Genomic DNA, 19,776 nt, shown 5'->3' on the forward strand with positions numbered 1-19,776 from the left:
TTGTCAATTCTGATTATATTATGGACATAGGTTCAAACAGAGAATCAAAAACAAAAGTTATTTCTTCTCATCAGAGTCCTTTTCTTGTCTAAAGAATGTGAGTGGTAGACGGATGCAAACCGTCAATGTGCCTCTGAGAAAACTTTGTTTTCCGAGATCAAATCTGCCAAAAATGTATTACCTATGACTAGGGAAAAGCTGTTCTCTAAATAAATCCCCTATCTAGGAGGTTCCTGAATTGAACAGACAACTTTTGTTGTCAAAAAAAAGAATCATTAATACCCAATCACCTTTGGGTGGGGTCGGTTTGCCCTTCGGAAAGCAACAGCAATATGGGGCATACATATACTGAACCAAAGAAAGGATTATTGCTGCGCCCGAGGTCTGGTTTTCTCGGCGGTCCATGCCGCAAAGTGCCCTGGTATCCCCTTTTTGCTTTCTCAGGCTCACTGGCATTAGCAGACAGCTTCCGCGTCCATCTGCGTGTGCCCCTCTCCGCATCGGTCGTGCTTAGAGGGCCGTCAGCATCTCCAGCACTCACCAGTCCTCTCCCGCCCTGGCGTATGTGGCAGAGTGTCCCCTGCTCCATGCTTTGCGTCAGCAGGCTCCTCGGTCTCGTGTCACTTCTTCGCTCACTTGGCTACCAATCAGATTCCTCCAACAGCTAGGCTGTTCACTTTGGTCTAGCTGAGTAATCTTAATTCTGGTGGCTCTCTTCCTCGTGTCAGTCTTTGTTACTGATAACACTACAGGGTGTTTAAGCGCTCTATGACTAAGTGTTGGGGAATATTGAAGATTGATAACAATATGCCATGAGGGCCTGAAGTATTGAAAGGGTGTCCTATTAGGGAATGGGGGATACCATGTCTTACCCAATGATGTAACTTCGCCCCCCTGAGGGTTCCCTCCCCTCCCCCCCGTCCCCCCATGTGGTACTCCCTCAAATAGCCACCACCAAGGTCAGGATTAGGTAGCGGCTGTCGTCCCCAGGCCACATGAGAAGAGGCTACCTCTGGAAAAGGAGTGATGACACCATCGGGTACATCACATAATGTAAACTCTGCTGGGTTTAGCAGAGTAGATTGAGTGCATAAGATGCGTGGTGGCCATTTTAAGGACAGGTGGAATCAGAGCTTCCTCCAGACTCCATGCTGCGTCCTAAGTGGCTCTAAACAAATTGCTATGCCTTCAGGTGCTTTTCACAGCATCCATCAGGCACTGGCACCTTCTGTGGTTTCTGTGCTCCATCCTCTTGTGCTCACAGGTAAGCTTGTGCATCAACTGTACCCTTCTTCAGTTTGAGGGCCGCATCATGTTGTCTGCTGTATCTACCATCTGAGAACCTCTCCTTCTCTTTGAACATCCCCAAGCACTGACAGGTTCGCCCAGCGTCCCAAAGGCTCTTTTGGGTTTACAATTGCCTTGCTCTTGCTCTCTCCCCGATGTTCGAGTGCCAACTCTGAGCGAAATTGGGTTTTGTCACCCCATTATTGTCGGCACCAGAGACATGTTCAAGAAGGAGAAGCTTTACCTCTGACCAGTCAACATAAGTATGAATAACATCACCAACTGATAATGGGATGATCAGTCTCCTGCAAAAGACATGACATGGCTCATGTCAAGGGACAGACCCACAAAAGGAGGGGATCTCTACAGCATACCCATATACCGCCTCCTGTGTGGTCCCAGTTCGGGCTCAGACGTCCTGGTGGGTCTGCTACCCTGTGATGCCGAGACGCCTCCAGATCCTGTGACATAGCAGGTGACTAGACTTCATCAAACTATATAAAACGCCATCAAAGATGTTTTTCACAGACCCCATCAATGCCTGTACTTTAAGTGGAATTACCGCGGGCAGCAGATGTAACAGCAGCTATGGGTGAGGTTCTTTATGAGCTTCCATGTAAAGATAAGGCGCTCCTGAATGATCACACTATATCTATTTTTTGTATTTATTATACGTTCCTATCTTGCGCAACCTGGCATTAATCTTAAAAGTGTATGGAATTTCCTTGGATGTTCTTGGTGATGGCATCCTCCTTGGAATGTGGGGCAGATTTTCTTTGCAAGTATTGGTGTCTCTTGTTGAAAAGAAAATACATTTCTTCTGTGTTACTGTTAAAAGCACTGAGATTATACAGGATCTATAGAAACGAGGTCACTAAAATATGTATCGGGCAAGTGACCGCAATTAACTGGCAGATGACGCAACACATAGGGGGACATGCACAAATCCTAAAATGTGCAACACTATTAAATCACGATCATGTGTGGTACTATACAGTACAATATATGTTTTAATACAGAATTTTCGTTCGATCACTTGTTTCACTACAACACTTTATTGTACCTCAAACCTTAAAAAATGTAAATAAGCGTTGCTGCACATTCTTCAGGGTCTTTTGCGCAAACAATTAATTTAGAGGGAAAACTTGTGATGCCCCACCAACTGTTCCATTCATTTCAAACAATTCCAGGTGTCTTTTGATCTGTGCCGTCACATTTGCTCGTTTTGCACTGAAGCAAGCTACACCCTTTCTTCAGAAACAAAATCATGTGCCTTCAAATTAGGATGCTTCTGAAAGAGAAGTCATGTTTACTTTTTTGTTTACGTTAAATAATTTTTAAGATTTTGAAGTGTAACAAATTAATAATTATACAGGTTATTTTCACCAGTGACAAACAAATATAATGTGATATATCCCGTATATGAATGAATACATGAGTCACCAACTATAATAGCGAATACATATAAATCAGATAATTCTTGAAAGCAAATAGTTGATATTGAATATAATAAAAGCATGTAATAGGAATTACAAATAGAGACAGACGAGACAAACTAAAAGAAACAGTAGAAAAGAAACAGGGTACGAGGTGGGTAGGTGAACGGGATCTAATACAAAGTATTATTTTGACTCAAATAAGTTGTAAATGCATCACATTTGATAATATATTTTGAAAGATTTCCATTAGACAAAGCATACATGTTTACAATTCTATGGAAGAAACTGATGGAATTCCACCATAAGTTGTAGGATAGATTTTTTACAATGTTCCAATTTGAAGCCCTAAGATGGAATCCTGTATAAACAAAGATAAAAAGAACCATGGACGGTACAGACATGACATATGGATTAACTAATATTACATTAGTTTACATATCGCTAAAGGTTCTTGAAAACTAAACGTGAGCTGCAAACATTTCAAAATGTTCTCCCAAAAGGAAAAAAAAAACATATTTTACACTTATAAATATGGAGTGTATAAAATCCAAATTTGGAGATTGACATGACCAACAAGAGTTCGAAGCAGCATTAGACATTTTGCATATTCTAACTGGAGTTAAGTAGGCTCTGTGCAAAATAAATAAAATGTGATTGTGTGAGATTGGCTGCTACTGAAGTTTGTGAATTATTGCTCCCAAATGTGTCCCCATACATCTGAAGGGGGAGAGGGGGTTGACAATTCCTGTCCAGTGTTTAACAGTATTAGAATTAAGAAGATTTCTGTCATTAGATTTGTTAAGAATGGAGTACAATTTAGCCGCTTTAGTAGATGTAGTTCACACCTTCTAAGTGTTTAGCCAGTCGATTTCTGCTACAAAAACATACACACTAAAGGGACTGCATGGTAGTGCAATGAAAACTCATGTATAGCAGGGACACTCCACAATGCACACCATAATAAAAGCTGCACGTTTCCTTTAAAATCAAGTTTAAGTATGCAAATACAATTAGTCAATATGCCTGTGCCTTCCTTAAATGGACTTGCAAGTTTGCAAGTTTCCCTTTGCTCAGCATGCTGTGATAAACCGCATGTCACACTGCTCCGTCTATCTATTCTGATGACAGAACATAAATACTGGTGCCGCCCAACCGGAAACCACTTGTGTGCGCCCTCAGCATGAATATTTCTCTAGGTCTGCGTTCCTTAATGGTTCTAAAGAGCACATCCATTAAGAACCACCAAGGCCTTGCCATTCACACTTTACTTCTTCTCTTGGACACAATCCTGGGATACTGCATTTTTGTGGCAGAACGAATAGAGGTGGTTGCCCGACTCCTACATCCACAACATGGCCACGATGCCAGTAGTACTGCTGGTGGTGTGTGTCTGGCTGGCGCTGGTCCAGCCAGTGTGCAGCATGTCTTGACAGTTCTGGCACGTGTACGGCACTTCCATTGCGGATTCGTCCAGTGCTGCTGCTGGAGCTCCCTTCCTGGGCTTCCACGTTGGCGTAGAGTACAACCCCTCTTTCCTCTGTCCATTGGTACAATAACTCCGATTCAGTAGTGCTTTGAAGCGGATTTACAAGTACCTGTGTCCATGCACCTTGTGTGAACTGTCGCCTGAAGGTCCAGGTTGGTGAAACAGAGGTAAATGGGCCGAGGTCACCTTCTTTGATGTCTTGCAATTCGTGGGACTTCTCAACGATGGTTGCTTCTTTACATTCAGTCATTGTCATGGAGATGAGCAGACTGTGGAATCTGGAAGAGGCAGTCAATGAAGCCAGCATGCAACCTAGAAAAGCCCTGTACTAAGTGGGAGAGTTCATAGGTGCTGCTTAGAGGGTGGCATCTCTATGCACCTCCTACGCACCCTTCTAACTTGGGCGGTGTGCTGTAATCACTGAAGATAGAGACCTGACTAATTCCATTAATAGTGTAGATAGCAGGCTGGTTCTCTTTATACCAGGCACCAGCTGCTGCTACTGCCCTTGATCCACTTGTACTCACAACTGGCCCTTGATCCTCTCCTAACCGCTGGAAAAAGAAACCAGTGGGGATCTAGGGCACATTATACAGTCCCAGTCAACATCTCTGAGTGAAGCTAAAACTTTGCGGTGAAAAGAACGCTCCTCACAAAACTCTTGCTATGGGCTGATCAGGAGCAAAGTGAAATTCAAGTTTGCGAACATTTCAGTGAACATCTGTGGATGAAACTGTTAAGATTTCTCCCACCCATCTTCAAAATACATCAGGAAGACCCAGGCTATGCTACTGGGCTTTGGTGTATATGTTGTGGTGTGCATTGGTTGTGTATGAGTTATGTGTGCAGGGCTTGTTTCCCATACTGCCAGTGTTTTCTTAAGAAGAAATGATAAATCGATATTGGCTCATTGGTGGGACAAACCACAGATTGCACTGCCTGCTTTACATATTCAATCAACTCCCAGGCATCTCTTGCCAAAAAAGAGATAGTCTGGTAATTATGGGTATTTCTACATTATAAACTAGCAGTAGACGGTAACAATATGCTTTTAAAAGTCATCCCGGGTCAGACAGCAGAGAGAATACGAGCTGGCATGAAGGTTGGGGAGAGAGAAGCATGTATCTGAGACCTAACGACAGGAATCAAATTGATGGAAGAGATGAGATAGGTGAGAAGAGGAGATGGAGACTGAATGCTGAGGAACGACACAACCAGAGTCAATTCCAAGGGGGCAGAGTCTAAACACAGAGCATAAACTTAGGCATAGCTCACTTTTATCAAGATACGAATTATTGAACCTCCATTTAACTCATTGTATATTGATCTGTCGGAAATTCTGGGCGATGTTTTCCTTGACTCTGACACGTTTTTGTGCAACCTAGATGTAGCTAACCACGATTTGACTGCTCGTCCGAGCTTTGTAAAAAAAAAAAAAAAAAAATATGATCATGATTGGAAGCGCACTGTTGATGACCTGAACAAATAGTCAGTACAAAGAATATGCATGTTTAGTCAAAAAGAGACTCCACGATGTTCCCATCTTTCATGCTTTACGTGTGATAAGGCTTGTGCTTTATACATTAGATTTAAGCTGAACCAACTTCACACTCTTGAAAGAACTTCTCTTTGGGAAGTAAATCGTCACGCAAAATTGTTGTCACAGCGTAGATTTTGCTCTTGCTGTGATATTTTAGACAGAAAAATTAAATGTATCCCATGATTTACAGAACCGCATTTCACATATTAGATTAAATCCGGCTTGCACACGTGTGAAAGAGGAACAAAATGACATAAAAGCCACTGTGGTAGGGTAGCTTTGCTTGCATAGAATTGTCAGTGAATATTTTGGGGTTGGGGGGCTGACAAAGGCATGTATATTATGTTTTCCCCCACAAGACTTCAATCAACTTGGCAGAGGCTCAGGAATACAGTAAAACCAGTTTGGCTCAGGCAGGAAAAGCTCAATTGGAAGTCGTGCCTCCCCCAGTTATTTACACTTGTATGTGAACTATTCCGCAATGACATATGAGGTGGCTGAGGGCGTGATAATTACCTGTTCTGCCAGACTAGAAGGCAGCACTAGCAGAGAAGAGAAAGAAAGCCAGTGGGGCTAGTGCTTGACCAAGAAGTGCGAGTTCTTCCAGCACCCACTCTGAAGGAAAAGCGGACATACTTCAAGGGGGCAATAAAAGTCTTTTGTTGCGAGCTGGGTCAGGGGGAGACAGTTTGCTGTGAGGAATGAAGCACCGCCCCCCATATATGACAGATCATCCAAATTGACATTAAAATATTGATTCATTTTAGGCATTTTTCCCAGCACTCAGAATAAGAAAATGTTGTGTTTTATGCTATTTTTCCATGCAATTTCCAGGCTGATGTTAAGAGACCAAGTACATTTTCCTAGCACTTTGTGGACTGAAATGGGCAGTAAAGACTTCTTTCTGTCTGATATATAAATGGTACAAAGAGGAAAATTGCTAGACAGATGGGAAATGAGGTTATGAACACGTCTAATTATTTGCAGAATTGGCCCCATTATGCATTTCATGAAAAGGGCGAAAATGTGCCAAAGGGCTCTGCTACCTCGCACAGAGTTGGTGATCGGACTGTCTAATTACCTGTGGCCCACTGAAACCGCCTATCTACTTCTTATGGTGGTGGCTAATATAAGTTTGGGAAGTTATGATGCATAACTCAGTTTTGCTAAAAAGTGCATCTGAGAAACAAAGAACTGTCATAAATGACCAAACAGAAAAAATGATACTCTCTCCCCTGAACCAAAAAGGCCAGGGGGCGGAGAGAGGAATGATAGACTGTCCAATCCTGGGCATAGGGGTAATTTTAGCGTACTCCCCTAGATTGTAAAATTAGTGATGTCATTTTGGACTATATAAAGGGGGGGGCTGTACTAGATACAGGATCACACACACCCACAAGAATCCAGGGAGACAAGAGAAAGAGGACGGAGGCAACTGATCCCATCCAAGGTGTGCAAAAACCAGACCCTTGCCTAGCTCTCCGGAATCCCATCCAGGAGAGTGCAGTGACCAGATCCCTTGCCCTAGCTGTCCAGAGTGACCTGAGATTCTGCTGGTTGTCCAGAATCCCAGACCAGGGCTTACTTTTCAAGTAGCAAAGAACCCCAACCCTAAGTTGCATAACCCCTTCTTTTTGTAAAATTGCCTCCCATTGAAATTCCCATAGAAAGTCCCATTGGAAATCCCATTGACATTCCCATTGAAAGTCCGAATAGCCAATATCATTCATTCACCTTCCCATTGAAGAAATTGTTTAGACTGTGTATGTTAGCATATTCCCTGTGATAAATCTCTCAGTAGCCTGTATAAATCCTTAGCATTATTTTGAAGTAAATCAATTAATTCTCCTATAAGAAAATGTATGGTGTAAGCTGGTTACAATTCGAAATTAACCCCCTTGCGCTTAGTGTCTTTCTTTAATAACTATAGTCTTTAAAATATAGTCTCTAAGAATTAGTCTCATTATCACTGAAAAACCGAATTTGCCCGTGTATTGTGTGCCTTACCCTGAATTCTTAACTTGCATTTGTCCCATTGAAACGCGGACTGTAGTCCCATTAAGAGCAATCCCTGTTGTCTAGAACCCTACCTGCATGCATTCTTGTAAACCGATTTCCAAATTTGACAGCTAATCCTTTTCCTTAGCTGCCTGTCATCACAAATCCTGTGTAAAAACGAATTTCCATTGGCGAGTGTATTTTCTTTTGCATTTACTTTCTTCCCCTAAGTCGATGTTTCCACCTTGTTTCCACGTTGTTCTGTGTGCGGATTAGTAGTCTATCAGCTTCTCTATCTCCACAAGTGTAGGAACACAAATTTCCTTCCATCCTCTTCCGTAGCCGTGTGCATAAAAAGCAAAATTCAATTCTGCCATTTTGCTCCTAAAATGGGTTTTCACTTTCTTTTCCGGCCTCCCCTCTTGGGGTGGTGGGCTGTACTCCAAATCCGATGTTTCTCTCTTTATCCCGACTCCTTGCCACTGCCTTCCATTCAAAGGGAATAAAGTTAGCTAATGTTTAGGGAGAGTGTTGCAGGGGGGAGTGCTAAACCTTAGTGCTATTCATTGCTTTGAAATTGTTACTTTTCTTGTTTTGCAATTAAAGATTCATGTGAACAGGGATAGGATTTTGCACCAATTGTTCCGTAGTAATCATTGCATTTGCATTACCCGAACATTGTTGGCCATTGTTTGAATATTTTGCCTTTTCCATTAAATAATAAATTAATTAATATCTTATTGATGCACACTGGCCTGGTTCCTGGTCCATTGTGACACAGGGTGTTTCTAAAAGGTGGGTGCGAGACGGTTTGGGGGCCTACCCAAGAACCTGTGCTTTATTAAAGATTAAAAACATGTTTTTTATTGTGCACCACTTTCATTGCCAGAGGAAGGAGTCCTTGGCTGGAGTGTGCCATGTTCTAAAACCGTGACAATATTAAGGAAACCCTGAAACATCTTGTCATTGTATGTGCTTACTTTAGATTGTTACGCTCACCTGATATCCGCGGGGGCGCCACACGACACCGGATGAGAGATGGTGCACTGTCCCGGATCCCTTCTTCTTGTTTGTATGTTGGCAGGTGTACCGATCCTTAGTTTCTTGCGCGTAGAGCTCTCTGTCCTGCGTCTCTGTGCAGGGGCGCATGTTAGTTGTGGGCTTTCAGAAGTCCTATTTGCTTCACTGGTCCTGTGCCCTTGTGTTGGGTCCAGACCGGCTGTGACACCGACTCTGTTTATAGAGTTCAGGTAAGTCTTTCAGTTTCTGTTCCTTCGCTTGTCTTCTCTTCGTTCCCTGTGCCTTTTCAATGTTTCTTTCCTCCTTAGTGCTCTTAATGTCTCTTTCTGTCTTCCACAGGAGTTATTGTGATTGCGGAGCTGCAGCGCCAGATGGATAATGCTGAGGTAAGTAGTTTAGCGCGAAGCACCGCACCGCTCAATGTGAGCTAGTTGCTAACCTGCCTTTCTTTCTCGCCTTCTTACAGGGTGCAGTGCGCTGATGATCCGGAATGAAGCTCAATCTTATTCAGGTGAGTGAGTATTGGTGTTTTAGATTGTCACCTTTGCAAAGGCGTCGCGCGGTGTCAAACCCACTGCTTGCCGAGTGTGGGTTATTAATAATGCTGTCCTTTTATTTTGAAGGTTGCGGAGCACTCCGGAGATGGCGAGACCACCGAGCACAGATGGATGTAGGAGCTGTTACTCACAGGTAAAATGTTCCTCGTTAATGCTGTTCTTGCAGGTTGCGGAGCACCCCGGAGATGGGTGAGGCCGCCGAGCGCAGATGAAAGTGCGGATGGACGTAGGAGCGGCTACTCACAGGTAAACTTCCTTTGTTAATGCTGTTCTTGTTCTTGCAGGTTCCCGATGAGATCCAGGTTGATGGCTTCAGATTTAAGCCGCCGGGAGAAGCTGATAAGCAGGAGTGCAGAATAACGCAAAGGGTGAATCCCAGTTCGGGCGTGGCTTATATAGCCAGCCACACCTGAAGATTGACCACACCCAAAACACTAGACTGCAAAGCTTAGTGTTTGGAACTGAGCTGTATAAAGGACCTCCATGTTGGATTAAGGTCCCAAGTGGTGCTTGCCTCATTCTGAATAATGAGCCTGGCACCAAGACTGACTCCATGTCCTCTGCTGATGGGCCTTTAAGGCCCTTGGAGCCATTGTGGGGGGCTGTAGCCTCACTGCTGTCAAGGGGCTGTTGCATCTGACGGGGTCAAGGATAGGGGTTGTGACAAGATCTGCTAGATACTTGCTTTGGGAAAATACATTGACGAATCGAGTAGCTCAATGAACTTTCTCTGGCTAAGATTTATGTGGCGAGAAAATACATTGTTGCTTTTGTCTTTAACTCGCCTTTTGAAAGTAGTTAATGATGAATTATCGCAAATGGAAAATGCTCAATAATAAGGTTACATCATCTGGGTACTTAGATGCCTTTAACAACTAATCAATTTTGTTCTGTAAATGGAGTCCTGTCATATGTAGGTTTTAGAAGTGTTTAACCTTTTAACTCTTGTAAGCATGATTCCAGTAAGTGAGTCATTGTACAGGTTGGTTGTTAGTTCCTTTTCTGTAATCATATTTTTTAGATCTCCAGCTCAAAGTACTATTTTATGGACCGAGTATTGATTTTGCACAATTGCTATTTTGCACATGGTACTGGAGATAACAAATTGGTATTTGAATGTACACAGTTGCTGTGTTGTGTACTGCAATGGAGCACACCTGATGTATACATTTTAATAGTATGTATTCATTAATATGTAATAATATTAATTGTTAGAAGACAATGCTTGAATGTTATGTAATAACAGTAAGATTTTAAATAATGTTTGTAAAGGTTTTGTATAAAACACATACAAATAAAGACATTAAAAAAATGAAAAACCCAGAGGTGCTGCAATACTGGGAGCAAGTGTAGTGGCTGGCAGAATAAGTGGATGAGCACTGACTTCTGGGACTTGAAGGCCCAGTCCCTAGCATAGGACACACAAGCTACACTCTCCACTAGCCATTTGCGAGTCATAATTCTCTCTTGGGGAGTAAGAAAGATTGTGCTGTGTGTATGAGCAGAGTAGGCGTTTACAAACAAGGGCAAGTGACTTTGAAGTCAGGCTTCTGGCTGCATTACAACTTGAAATCGTGAACCCTGCTCTAGGGCTGCAGAGAAAGACTGACTGAGAGTTCCAGTCTCAGAAAGGGAGTGGAGATTGCGGACATCTTGGAATTTAAGTAAAGGTTGCCTGACCAATTAATTCAGAGTGACTGTCCTGAGTTAGTAACTGCTCTTGTATAAAACACACTACGCCGAGAGGTCTCTTTCTGCAGAGGCTCAAATAAAAGTGGCCGTTTGCTGGGAAATGGACACCAAGTTCTCAGACACCCCAGATGAACAGACTGAAATGGGGAGCATTGATTACTGAGAATTGAAGTAAATGTCCCTTGCCATCTAGAAAACAGCCTAATTTGGCCAGTGCCCAATGTCACAAAACTCTGACAAACTAAGAAACCTTTCTTTCAACAAAGTGATTGAAGGCAGGTGACATTGCAAAGCCGTTCAAATGTATATCTGGTTAAACATCCTTTTAAGAAATCGCTACACTAAAACTTGCCTCATAAAAGTAGTACTTTAGTTAAATTCCCTTTGGACAGTTTGAAGTCCAGAGAGCCAAACAACATCCAGAAAGTGGAATCGAGGAATACAGCAGATGATAGCATGTTTAAAATACGATTACTAGTTGAGGAGCCTCGATTATGGTATTACTATGTTCTTTGCAATATCGGCTGACTTCAATCACTCTGCCATATGGGCGCTGTTACTAATACAAATGTTTTTTTTTCTTTCATTTTGTTCTGCGACTCGATAAACAGAAGGCAAGTGAATTCTTGCCTTTTTTTCTGCAAAAATTGACTTCCAATTCTTTTGCCAGAATTTTAAGCATGGGAGTATTTGGACTTTCAAAAACATAGCATGCCTTACACTTTTTTAGCAATGGGATTTGAAGGCTTCCTCTCCCAATATTGTACCTGAACCACTGCAGGCCAATAGAACTATCAGTACATAGTATCCTAACCAGGAACATGATACTATTCGGTGGTTTTGAGGCAATGGCATACTGTATGGAGGCTCCTTTAGAAGAAGGAAGTTACTGCTGCACAACACTTTCTGAGTTCGCAACGGGTAGGTGATCATGTAGGCCAGAATATGTTCATGGGACTCGTGGCAACTACAGGACAAGAAGTGAATAAACCCTGTGATCTATAAGAAGGAAGGACATGGCGCACTCCGTTGTCAAATTCATCCACGTCGACGAGGCAAGTAGAAAGACGGTACTCCCTGGATTCAGGGGCAAAGACATCCAAATTATACGATATTCCTGTGGGCAGAAAGGCAGAGTAATATTCAGAAACATATTTGCCACTGAATTCTCACAACCCTTCTCTGAAACCCTGAGAAAAAAAAGCATGAAGGATGCACGTTGGGAATAAGTTTCAACAACCTGCCACTCCCCTAGGACTCCTAGGAAGAGAAGCAACACAGGTTAAGTCAGCAGAAGCCATATGTCAAACAATGACCCATTGGCCCACTATGTGCTTCAGCTCAGCCCTTGAAAAATGAACGGGAGGGAGAAAAAGGGTGCCCAGAGCAAGGTAAAGCAAATGGGGAAGGATACATTGAGAAATCAGTCGTTGAGTACAGAGAGGAGACGACGCATGGGTGTAATTTTAGGGGGGCAGGGGTGGTTGTCCCCCCCCCCCCCAACTTTCATGGCACACCATTTTGTGTCCCCATTCATTTGGCTGGGGTACCTTTTCTTCAGACGTCATGTCCCCCCCCCAACATTTTCAGAAAGGTTACTCCACTGCGACAACGTACAGAGTCTCGCCATGGCAAAAGGCCAACATTGAGAGTCTCAAGAAGGAGTGGTAGGCTACCTACTCCACAGGTATGAGGGAGAACCAAAACTAGAGACATATGGCAGACAGACATGCCCAGCAGCCCATACTGGAGATGCTTGAGACAGCTACCATCTGCAGTTCCAGGGAAGAACCAGGAGGAGATCGCTTTGCCCATTGGTGGCATTCTGTGCGCAGATGTTGGTATTATGATGTACACGGGGTGAATCCAACTGCGTATTATGCCATATGATGTCTTCAACTATACAAGATAAACCCCCACAGGGTAACTGCCATTCCCTGTACACTTAGATTTGTTTACGTTTCACACAAATGGTACTTCTACTTTCGTTTATATGAGATTTTGAAAGCCTTGCCTAATACTACTGTGGCTTTTTTGTTTCGGTTATGACGGTTTGTGCTTTTGCTAATTTTTCCCACCGCAGGTACAACTAAACAGCAGTGGTAAGCGAGAAGTTTGCTGTGCCCTGCTGCCCCATACTGCCGTCCTTCTGCGAACTCTGTGCAGCGTTAGGTCCCATCTTGGCAATTCATGCTGTTGGCAGTGGATGTCTCTGCATACGCTGTTGGAGCAGTAGATGAGCCTCGGTTTTCCCCTGTATTTCAACAGCAGACCACGACCTGTTAGCTAAGAACTTTGAAAGATAAATAACCCTCAATGTATTTAGTATCGAAGTCTCCTACCTTTGGTACTTTGCACTGCGCCATCCGGTTGTGCATGGATGGCTGCTTCGGAACCAGTGCGCCCTTCAGATTCTTCCTCAGAGTGATACGATTCAAAGGGTTCACTTTCATACTCGCGACTAGATCCGCTGTCATTGGTGATGGGTTCGAATGGATCTTCTGAATAGCTTGATACTGTGCTTTCGGTGCTCGAGTCTGGTTTCATGGACTCTACCGCCGAACTGTCCGAATAATCCGCCAAGTCAACCATGATTCTGCAAGAAGTTAAGCCATGGCACAGGTGAGCACTTCACCCAACGAACACAAATGAGACCTTCATCAAGCAAAAAAGTACAGCACAAAAAATAAATAAAAGGGAGGTCATTGGATCAGACTGATACCGGATTTACATCTCATCACTTGAACCAAAATAAAGGCGCCCATTCACAAAGGGCATTTGAATGTGCACATCATCAAAGACAGATGTTTGAATGCGCTAATTTCCCCTTTGAGCAAATCAGGGGGCATTTTCGTATTTATCAAACAGCACATCCCACATTCACAAACACGCGCAAAACAAAGACATTCTACTTCTCCCACTTGACACACACATGTTGCCGGACAGGGCCATTGCTTTTTTGTATTTACATTTTATTCAGCATTTATAGGTCAACAATTTAAAATAACATCACATTTTACATATTATATAAACACATGTTAAAGTCTGCAGAAAACAAGTGTGGGTATTGTAAAACCCCAGACCAAATCAAAACCTTGAAACTTCTTTTACTCTTCTGTCCTGCCCTGAGCGAGGAAAACGAAAACGAACTTGGTCCACCAATTCTCAACATTTCGAGCATATAATGAAGAAGATTGGTGGGAGAGATTGATGAACGGAGATAATACCTCATTGGTGATAGCAGCGGTCTCCTTTTTCCGCAGTATTCTACCACAACAAACGGATTAGACTGATGGAATATGGGTCAACGAACAACGAATAAAAGAGACTTAGACAGTCCCGAGGATCAAAGAAGCCGAACAAATAAGGAGAACGAACCAGTGGAGGTCATAATGTAAAGACCGACTAGATACAATTTTAAAGGGGACATAGGATGGATTTTCTCTTTTCGGTTTGTAAAAATTGTAATACAATTGAACCAAAAAAAAAATACATGTTAACTCCATCCTTCTACCCACTGTGGTCTAAAACAATAGCACACTAGTTACCAACTCCATTTATATCATTGTGTGCTATACGGAATAAGGTAATCATGACATAGGGTGTCATTACGACCTTGGATGTAACCAAGCCGCAATTTGCAGCATGGTTACCCACTTACCGGGTACCGGGCCCGGGTTCCTTGAATGAGAAATTACTGGCCCATTCCAACCTTGGAGGACCCGGTAATTCCTCATTCAAGGAACCCGGACCCGGTACATCCCCATTCCCATTCGAGCCCCCATAGGGTTTTACCAGGCGCCCTTTGCGGGTCCCGCGAGCAGACGCGTAATGAGGCGGTAAGGTGTCGACGGCTCCGGCACCATTATCGGCGCTGATAACCCCTTACCGCCTCACTTCGAATGACCGCCATAGTCTACAAATCCAAGAATCTTTCCCAAATGTGTTCATATGCCTTTTCTTGTTCCTATACAAAATCACCCTCTATAATGTTGACATTTCCGTTAAATCTATCAACCATGCTGAAACCGATGGCATTTGCTCACTCTTCCATTTCCGAAGAATGTTTTTTTTTGTTGCTGAAAGCGAGGCTCTGAAGAACCAACACCTTTGCGGAAATGACAAATCCTCTACAGTTCCTCCTCCCCAAGAATAATGGTTGTAAAATCATATTCTACATCAATCAATAAGGGCCATTGCTGACCATGACATGCATTTCTTGATATGAACCATTGCTGTCCCACTTTCATTTCTATCACAAACAGGATTAGACTTTATTTCTCGTTCATTACATAGTTTGACAGGCACTTTGTGTTTCTGTTACAGAGTTCTATTTAACAATCTCTACATTAGCGTGTGATACAACCACTGTAATAATGCGATTTCCGATTACTGTTTTTTGTTGTTGTTATGGTTCAGGGTCATGTACAGTGGTATTGTAAACTGTTTATTTCGGATATAAATTATCCATAAAATATACATATATAAAAAAGCATAAAACACAGAATGATAATACATCACCATAAAATCACATCCTTAGAAGTGAAAGCATAGCAATTCAATACAGAGCACTTCATACAAATCACATATCAATCAATTAGCACCATATAGTAATCCATAGCTCGTAGCTCTTCTTGGAGAAGCAGAGTGTAAAACAACACACACATTTAAAAGCAGTGACAATATTTTGCTGATAATAGTAATTAAAAAAGCAGGAAGAAATGGTCTACCGTCCGAGCCCTTAAAAAAAAAAATAAAAATAAAAATAGCGAAAAAGTGTATGGGGATCATTATATAAAGGGCAAAAAAACAGATGGACCAATATTCCAGCCACAGCGCAGACACAAACAACGCTAATAGAAGACATAGTGGCCCATCTTGAGTTACTGCTTTGACGAACACAGCATTCAACCTGGCACGGGTCAGTAGTAGCATACCATGTACATTGAGATATGGGGCCATCCAGTCAGAAGGAGAAGCATTCAACCTGGCACCGGTCAGTAATGGCCTACCAGGTCAGTTCACCTGGCACAGGCCAGTAATGGCCTATGGTGTACATTGAGATATGGGGCCATCCAGTAATGGCCTATGATGTACATTGAGACATGGGGCCATCCGGTCAGAAGGAGAAGCATTCAACCTGGCACGAGTCAGTAATGGCCTATGATGTACATTGAGATATGGGGCCATCCAGTCAGAAGCAGAACCATTCAACCTGGCACGAGATAACATCGTACAGTAGACCCATGAAGACTGTGAGCTTCTCCAATATTGGTGGAGTGCGCCAGGAGCAGGCATTTTAGTGCTGAGTTGGGAACCTAGTGATGCTTGGGGGATTGTTAAAAAAAGAAAACGAATTTCACGGATTTAAGAGTTGGTTTAATGTATGCCATTCACTCCATTCTTTAATAGTGGCCCAGGGTTGAGATGTTGCCTGACGGTCGGTATCCGCGCTCAGAATATCATAATAGAGCAGGTTTTGACAGCAGTATGTCGGCAATACAGACCTGTCCCGTCTCAAGATGTGTGAGGTGTGCAGCGGTTGTTCTGCACGCTTTCAAAAAGGCAGGAGAGGTGCACATGTTACTATTTGAATCCCTGTAAGGTTCCCCGTACCCCAATGTTCACTGCCAAAATAGCCCACCACAACCCCTTCCCTTTGTGCGCAAGTGGGACGCTGATGAGTCATGTAACAATGTCTGCGAATCTAAAAAGGCGGCCTATGGCTCATTTCAGTTTTAATCTCGTTGCAAGTATGTTGTCCTTCCATGCAGGGGCGTTGCTAGGGGGGGGGGGCTAATGGGGCTATAGCCCCTTATCTTTTGGTTGTAGCCCCGGATAGAATCTCAGGAGCTACAGCCAAAAGACTAGCTAGCCCCCAGCCCCAGCAGTTCCGACATCAGCTTAGCCCAGGGTCTTTTCCAGACCTAGCAACTCCCCTGCTTCCATGTAAGCCGGTAGATGTTTAAAAACAACCAAAAATATGCTTTAAACTTACACTATGACTCATACCTGCACAGAAGGGCGATAATATGAAACCAGTTCACAGAATGAAAACTGTCGAGCAGTACTGAATGAGAAAGATTATATTTTGGGTTGTTCGTAAACATATGTATTTGTGTTCTTCTGGATAAAAGCCAATCTGCTACACTTTCAGAAGAGCCAAGGCCTGTATGATAGATATACAAGCATTACTGAGAAAGGCTGCTCTGTCCAGATTTGGGAATTTGGGTCTCTTTGTATTAAGTTGACAGAAGAGGGAACCACTTACAAATAACTAAGGCACATACAAAATGTTCACCTTTCAGCAAATCACAATGCCAGAAACATTAAAAAAGGAGGGAACAACAAGACGGATGTGCACTCCCATACATTTACCATCTAATATATATATATATATATATATATATATATATATATATATATATTTTATTGTACATGTGTATGGCGCCTATACACAAGTGTTTCCATGCGCCACAAGGCAAAAAATAAAAAGGAGGTGGGGATACATAGGAGAAGAAACAACAGTAACGGTTGTAGGGGGAAGGGTAGAAGTGGGGTTTTGGGGGGCTGAGCAAGTGCGGAGGGGAACAACGAAGGGCAAGTGCCGGAGGATAAGTGGGAGAGGGAGAACAAAGTGCAGTGGAAGTGGTGGACCAGATTTAAGCTAGTCCAGGAAGGGTGCATGGAGGTAAGTGCTGACAAGGGAGGCTGGGGAAGACTGGTCAAAAAGCAGGGACTGGCCCCTGAAGAGTCTCAACGGCAGAAGGACATTGGCATGGGAGGGGGAGGGTGAGAGGGAGGGAGGAGAAAAGTAAAGTCTTGAGGGTTTCCGGAACTGATCCGACTCAAAAAGCCTCCCCACTAAGATGCCCCATCCATCTAAACCTTCCACTGCCGATTTATGATTTCGGTAACCCTGTGTCTGTCATACTATTCTATACCTGTATGATTTCCGTCCTGACCCATATGTAACCAGGGTCCAGTATTGTTTATATTGCACTGGATTGTAATGTGCCTGCACTTACTGTATATGTATGTAACTACTAAGTTTCTCAAGCGTCCAGCTACCTCTGGGTTTGGCGCGCGATATAAATATTAAACAATTACAAAGTCTGAGGGGAGCAGGGAGGCCATTCCAGAGGGAGGCTCCTGCCGAGGAGAGGGATCTACCTCCCACTCTCTGTTTCGAGAAATGTCTGACCTGCAGAGAGTTGGAGCCAGAGGACCAAAGGAATCTAGCAGGGAGGTATTTAGGGAAAGCTGCATGTAGAGAGGTCCCAGGCCCCAGACAGCCTTGTGCATGACGCAAAGGGTCTTGAATTTGATCCTTGCGGTCACCAGGTGCCAGTGTAGAGATTTTAGGGCTGGAGAGATGCAGTCCCTGGGCTTGATGCCAAGGATAAGTGTTGTAACCCTATTCTGGATTAGCTGCATAAGGCAAAGGGAGGAAAGAGGCAGATTGAGGAGGAGCCCCGTGGGAATCGGAGCTCTGGGGGCACTGAGCTTCTGGGGGAAGGTGAAGAATGGGAGAATGCCTCTGAGGAGGTGAAGCTGAAAGCGGGACTTCTTGGCAAGGTATGCGATGTGCGGAGACTTCTCGATGGGTTTGCCCAAGAAAGGAGCGATAGAGATAGGGGAATGTTAGCTGGGCATGAAAGGTCTGCAGATGGCTTTTTTAGGTGAGAGTGCACGAGAGAGTTGCTTGAGTGTTTGTGGGGAAAGAGCCTGTGGTGAAGGAGTGGTTACAGAGGTCAGCCAGGGAAGGGGCGAGAGAGGAGAGGATATCCTTGATAGTTAGAGAAAAGCAGGGGAGCACCTGTTTGGAGGACACTTTCATAGAGCTGACTGCTCTAGACACCTTGTCTAGTGAAATTGGAGAGATGGAAGACAGTATGGGGGGGCCAAGGGAGAAGAGGTGGGGGACGGCAGCAGAGTCGATGACACGGAGGACAAGATGTCCTGAGTTTTGGTGGAGAAGTGAGTGGCCAGTGCAGTCCAGAGGCCCTGGGAAGGAAGAGGAGAGAAGGAGACTGCAGTAGGATTGGCAAGTTTATTGCAGATTTTGAAAAGTTCAGCCGTGTTGTTGGTGGCCCCAGCAATGCAGGCTTGGACATGAGCCCTCTTATTGGTGGATGGTGAGACAATATTGCCTTTGGAGCAGGCGGCAGGCCAGTTTGTCAGAGGATGTACTTGAGGCCTGCCACTTTCGCTCAGCAGCTTTTCAGTTGCGTATCAAAGCTGCCAAGTTGGAGTCATACAAACAGTTGCATTTGGAAGCAGGATTCCTGCGGATCCTCATGACAGGGGAAAGGATGTCTAGAGTGTTGGAGATGGAGAGATGGGGATTAGTAAGTGCAGAGCCGGTAGGAGAGTCAAAGGTAGGGGAGGGAGGAAGGATGAAGGTGGTGGCAAATGCAGCGACTGGCACACGCTTCATCAGCCGAATGACAGAGAAGGAGATTGGCAGCGCGGGCAGAGGTGTTGTCGGGGGGCCAGGAAGCTCAAGGTGGGCAGAGAGGGGTCAGACCAGGAGAGAGGAGTTGTTCGAGGGTTGGAGATAGTGATGTCTGCTGAGATGAGAGCATCCAAGGTGCGTCTGGCAGAGTGGGTTGGGCCAGAGGGAAGGATTGTAAGGGAAAGAGTCACAAGAGGTCACGAAAGAGTACAGTGGGCGAATCAGGGAGTCAAGATGGATCAAGTCCTGAAGGAAATTAAGTTTGGGGGAGGAGGCAAGGAGAGAGAAAAAGAGGTCTG

The 19,776-nt window shown here is 43.9% G+C and overlaps 1 protein-coding gene across 1 annotated transcript in view; it reads right to left on the reverse strand.

Moving 5' to 3' along the window:
• The window catches only part of C5PH8orf48 (chromosome 5p C8orf48 homolog), a 445,712-nt gene that overhangs the window by 399,069 nt on the left and 26,867 nt on the right, over window positions 1-19,776 (reverse strand). Inside the window, exon 2 of the mRNA XM_069612536.1 lies at window positions 13,362-13,615. Within this exon, the coding sequence (XP_069468637.1) occupies window positions 13,362-13,611 (250 nt within the window). The 5' untranslated portion in view covers window positions 13,612-13,615. The remainder of the gene's footprint in view (window positions 1-13,361; window positions 13,616-19,776) is intronic.

Source organism: Ambystoma mexicanum, chromosome 5p (assembly GCF_040938575.1).
Source record: "Ambystoma mexicanum isolate Mex_15411 chromosome 5p, UKY_AmexF1_1, whole genome shotgun sequence".
Classification (NCBI taxonomy): Eukaryota; Metazoa; Chordata; class Amphibia; order Caudata; family Ambystomatidae; genus Ambystoma; species Ambystoma mexicanum.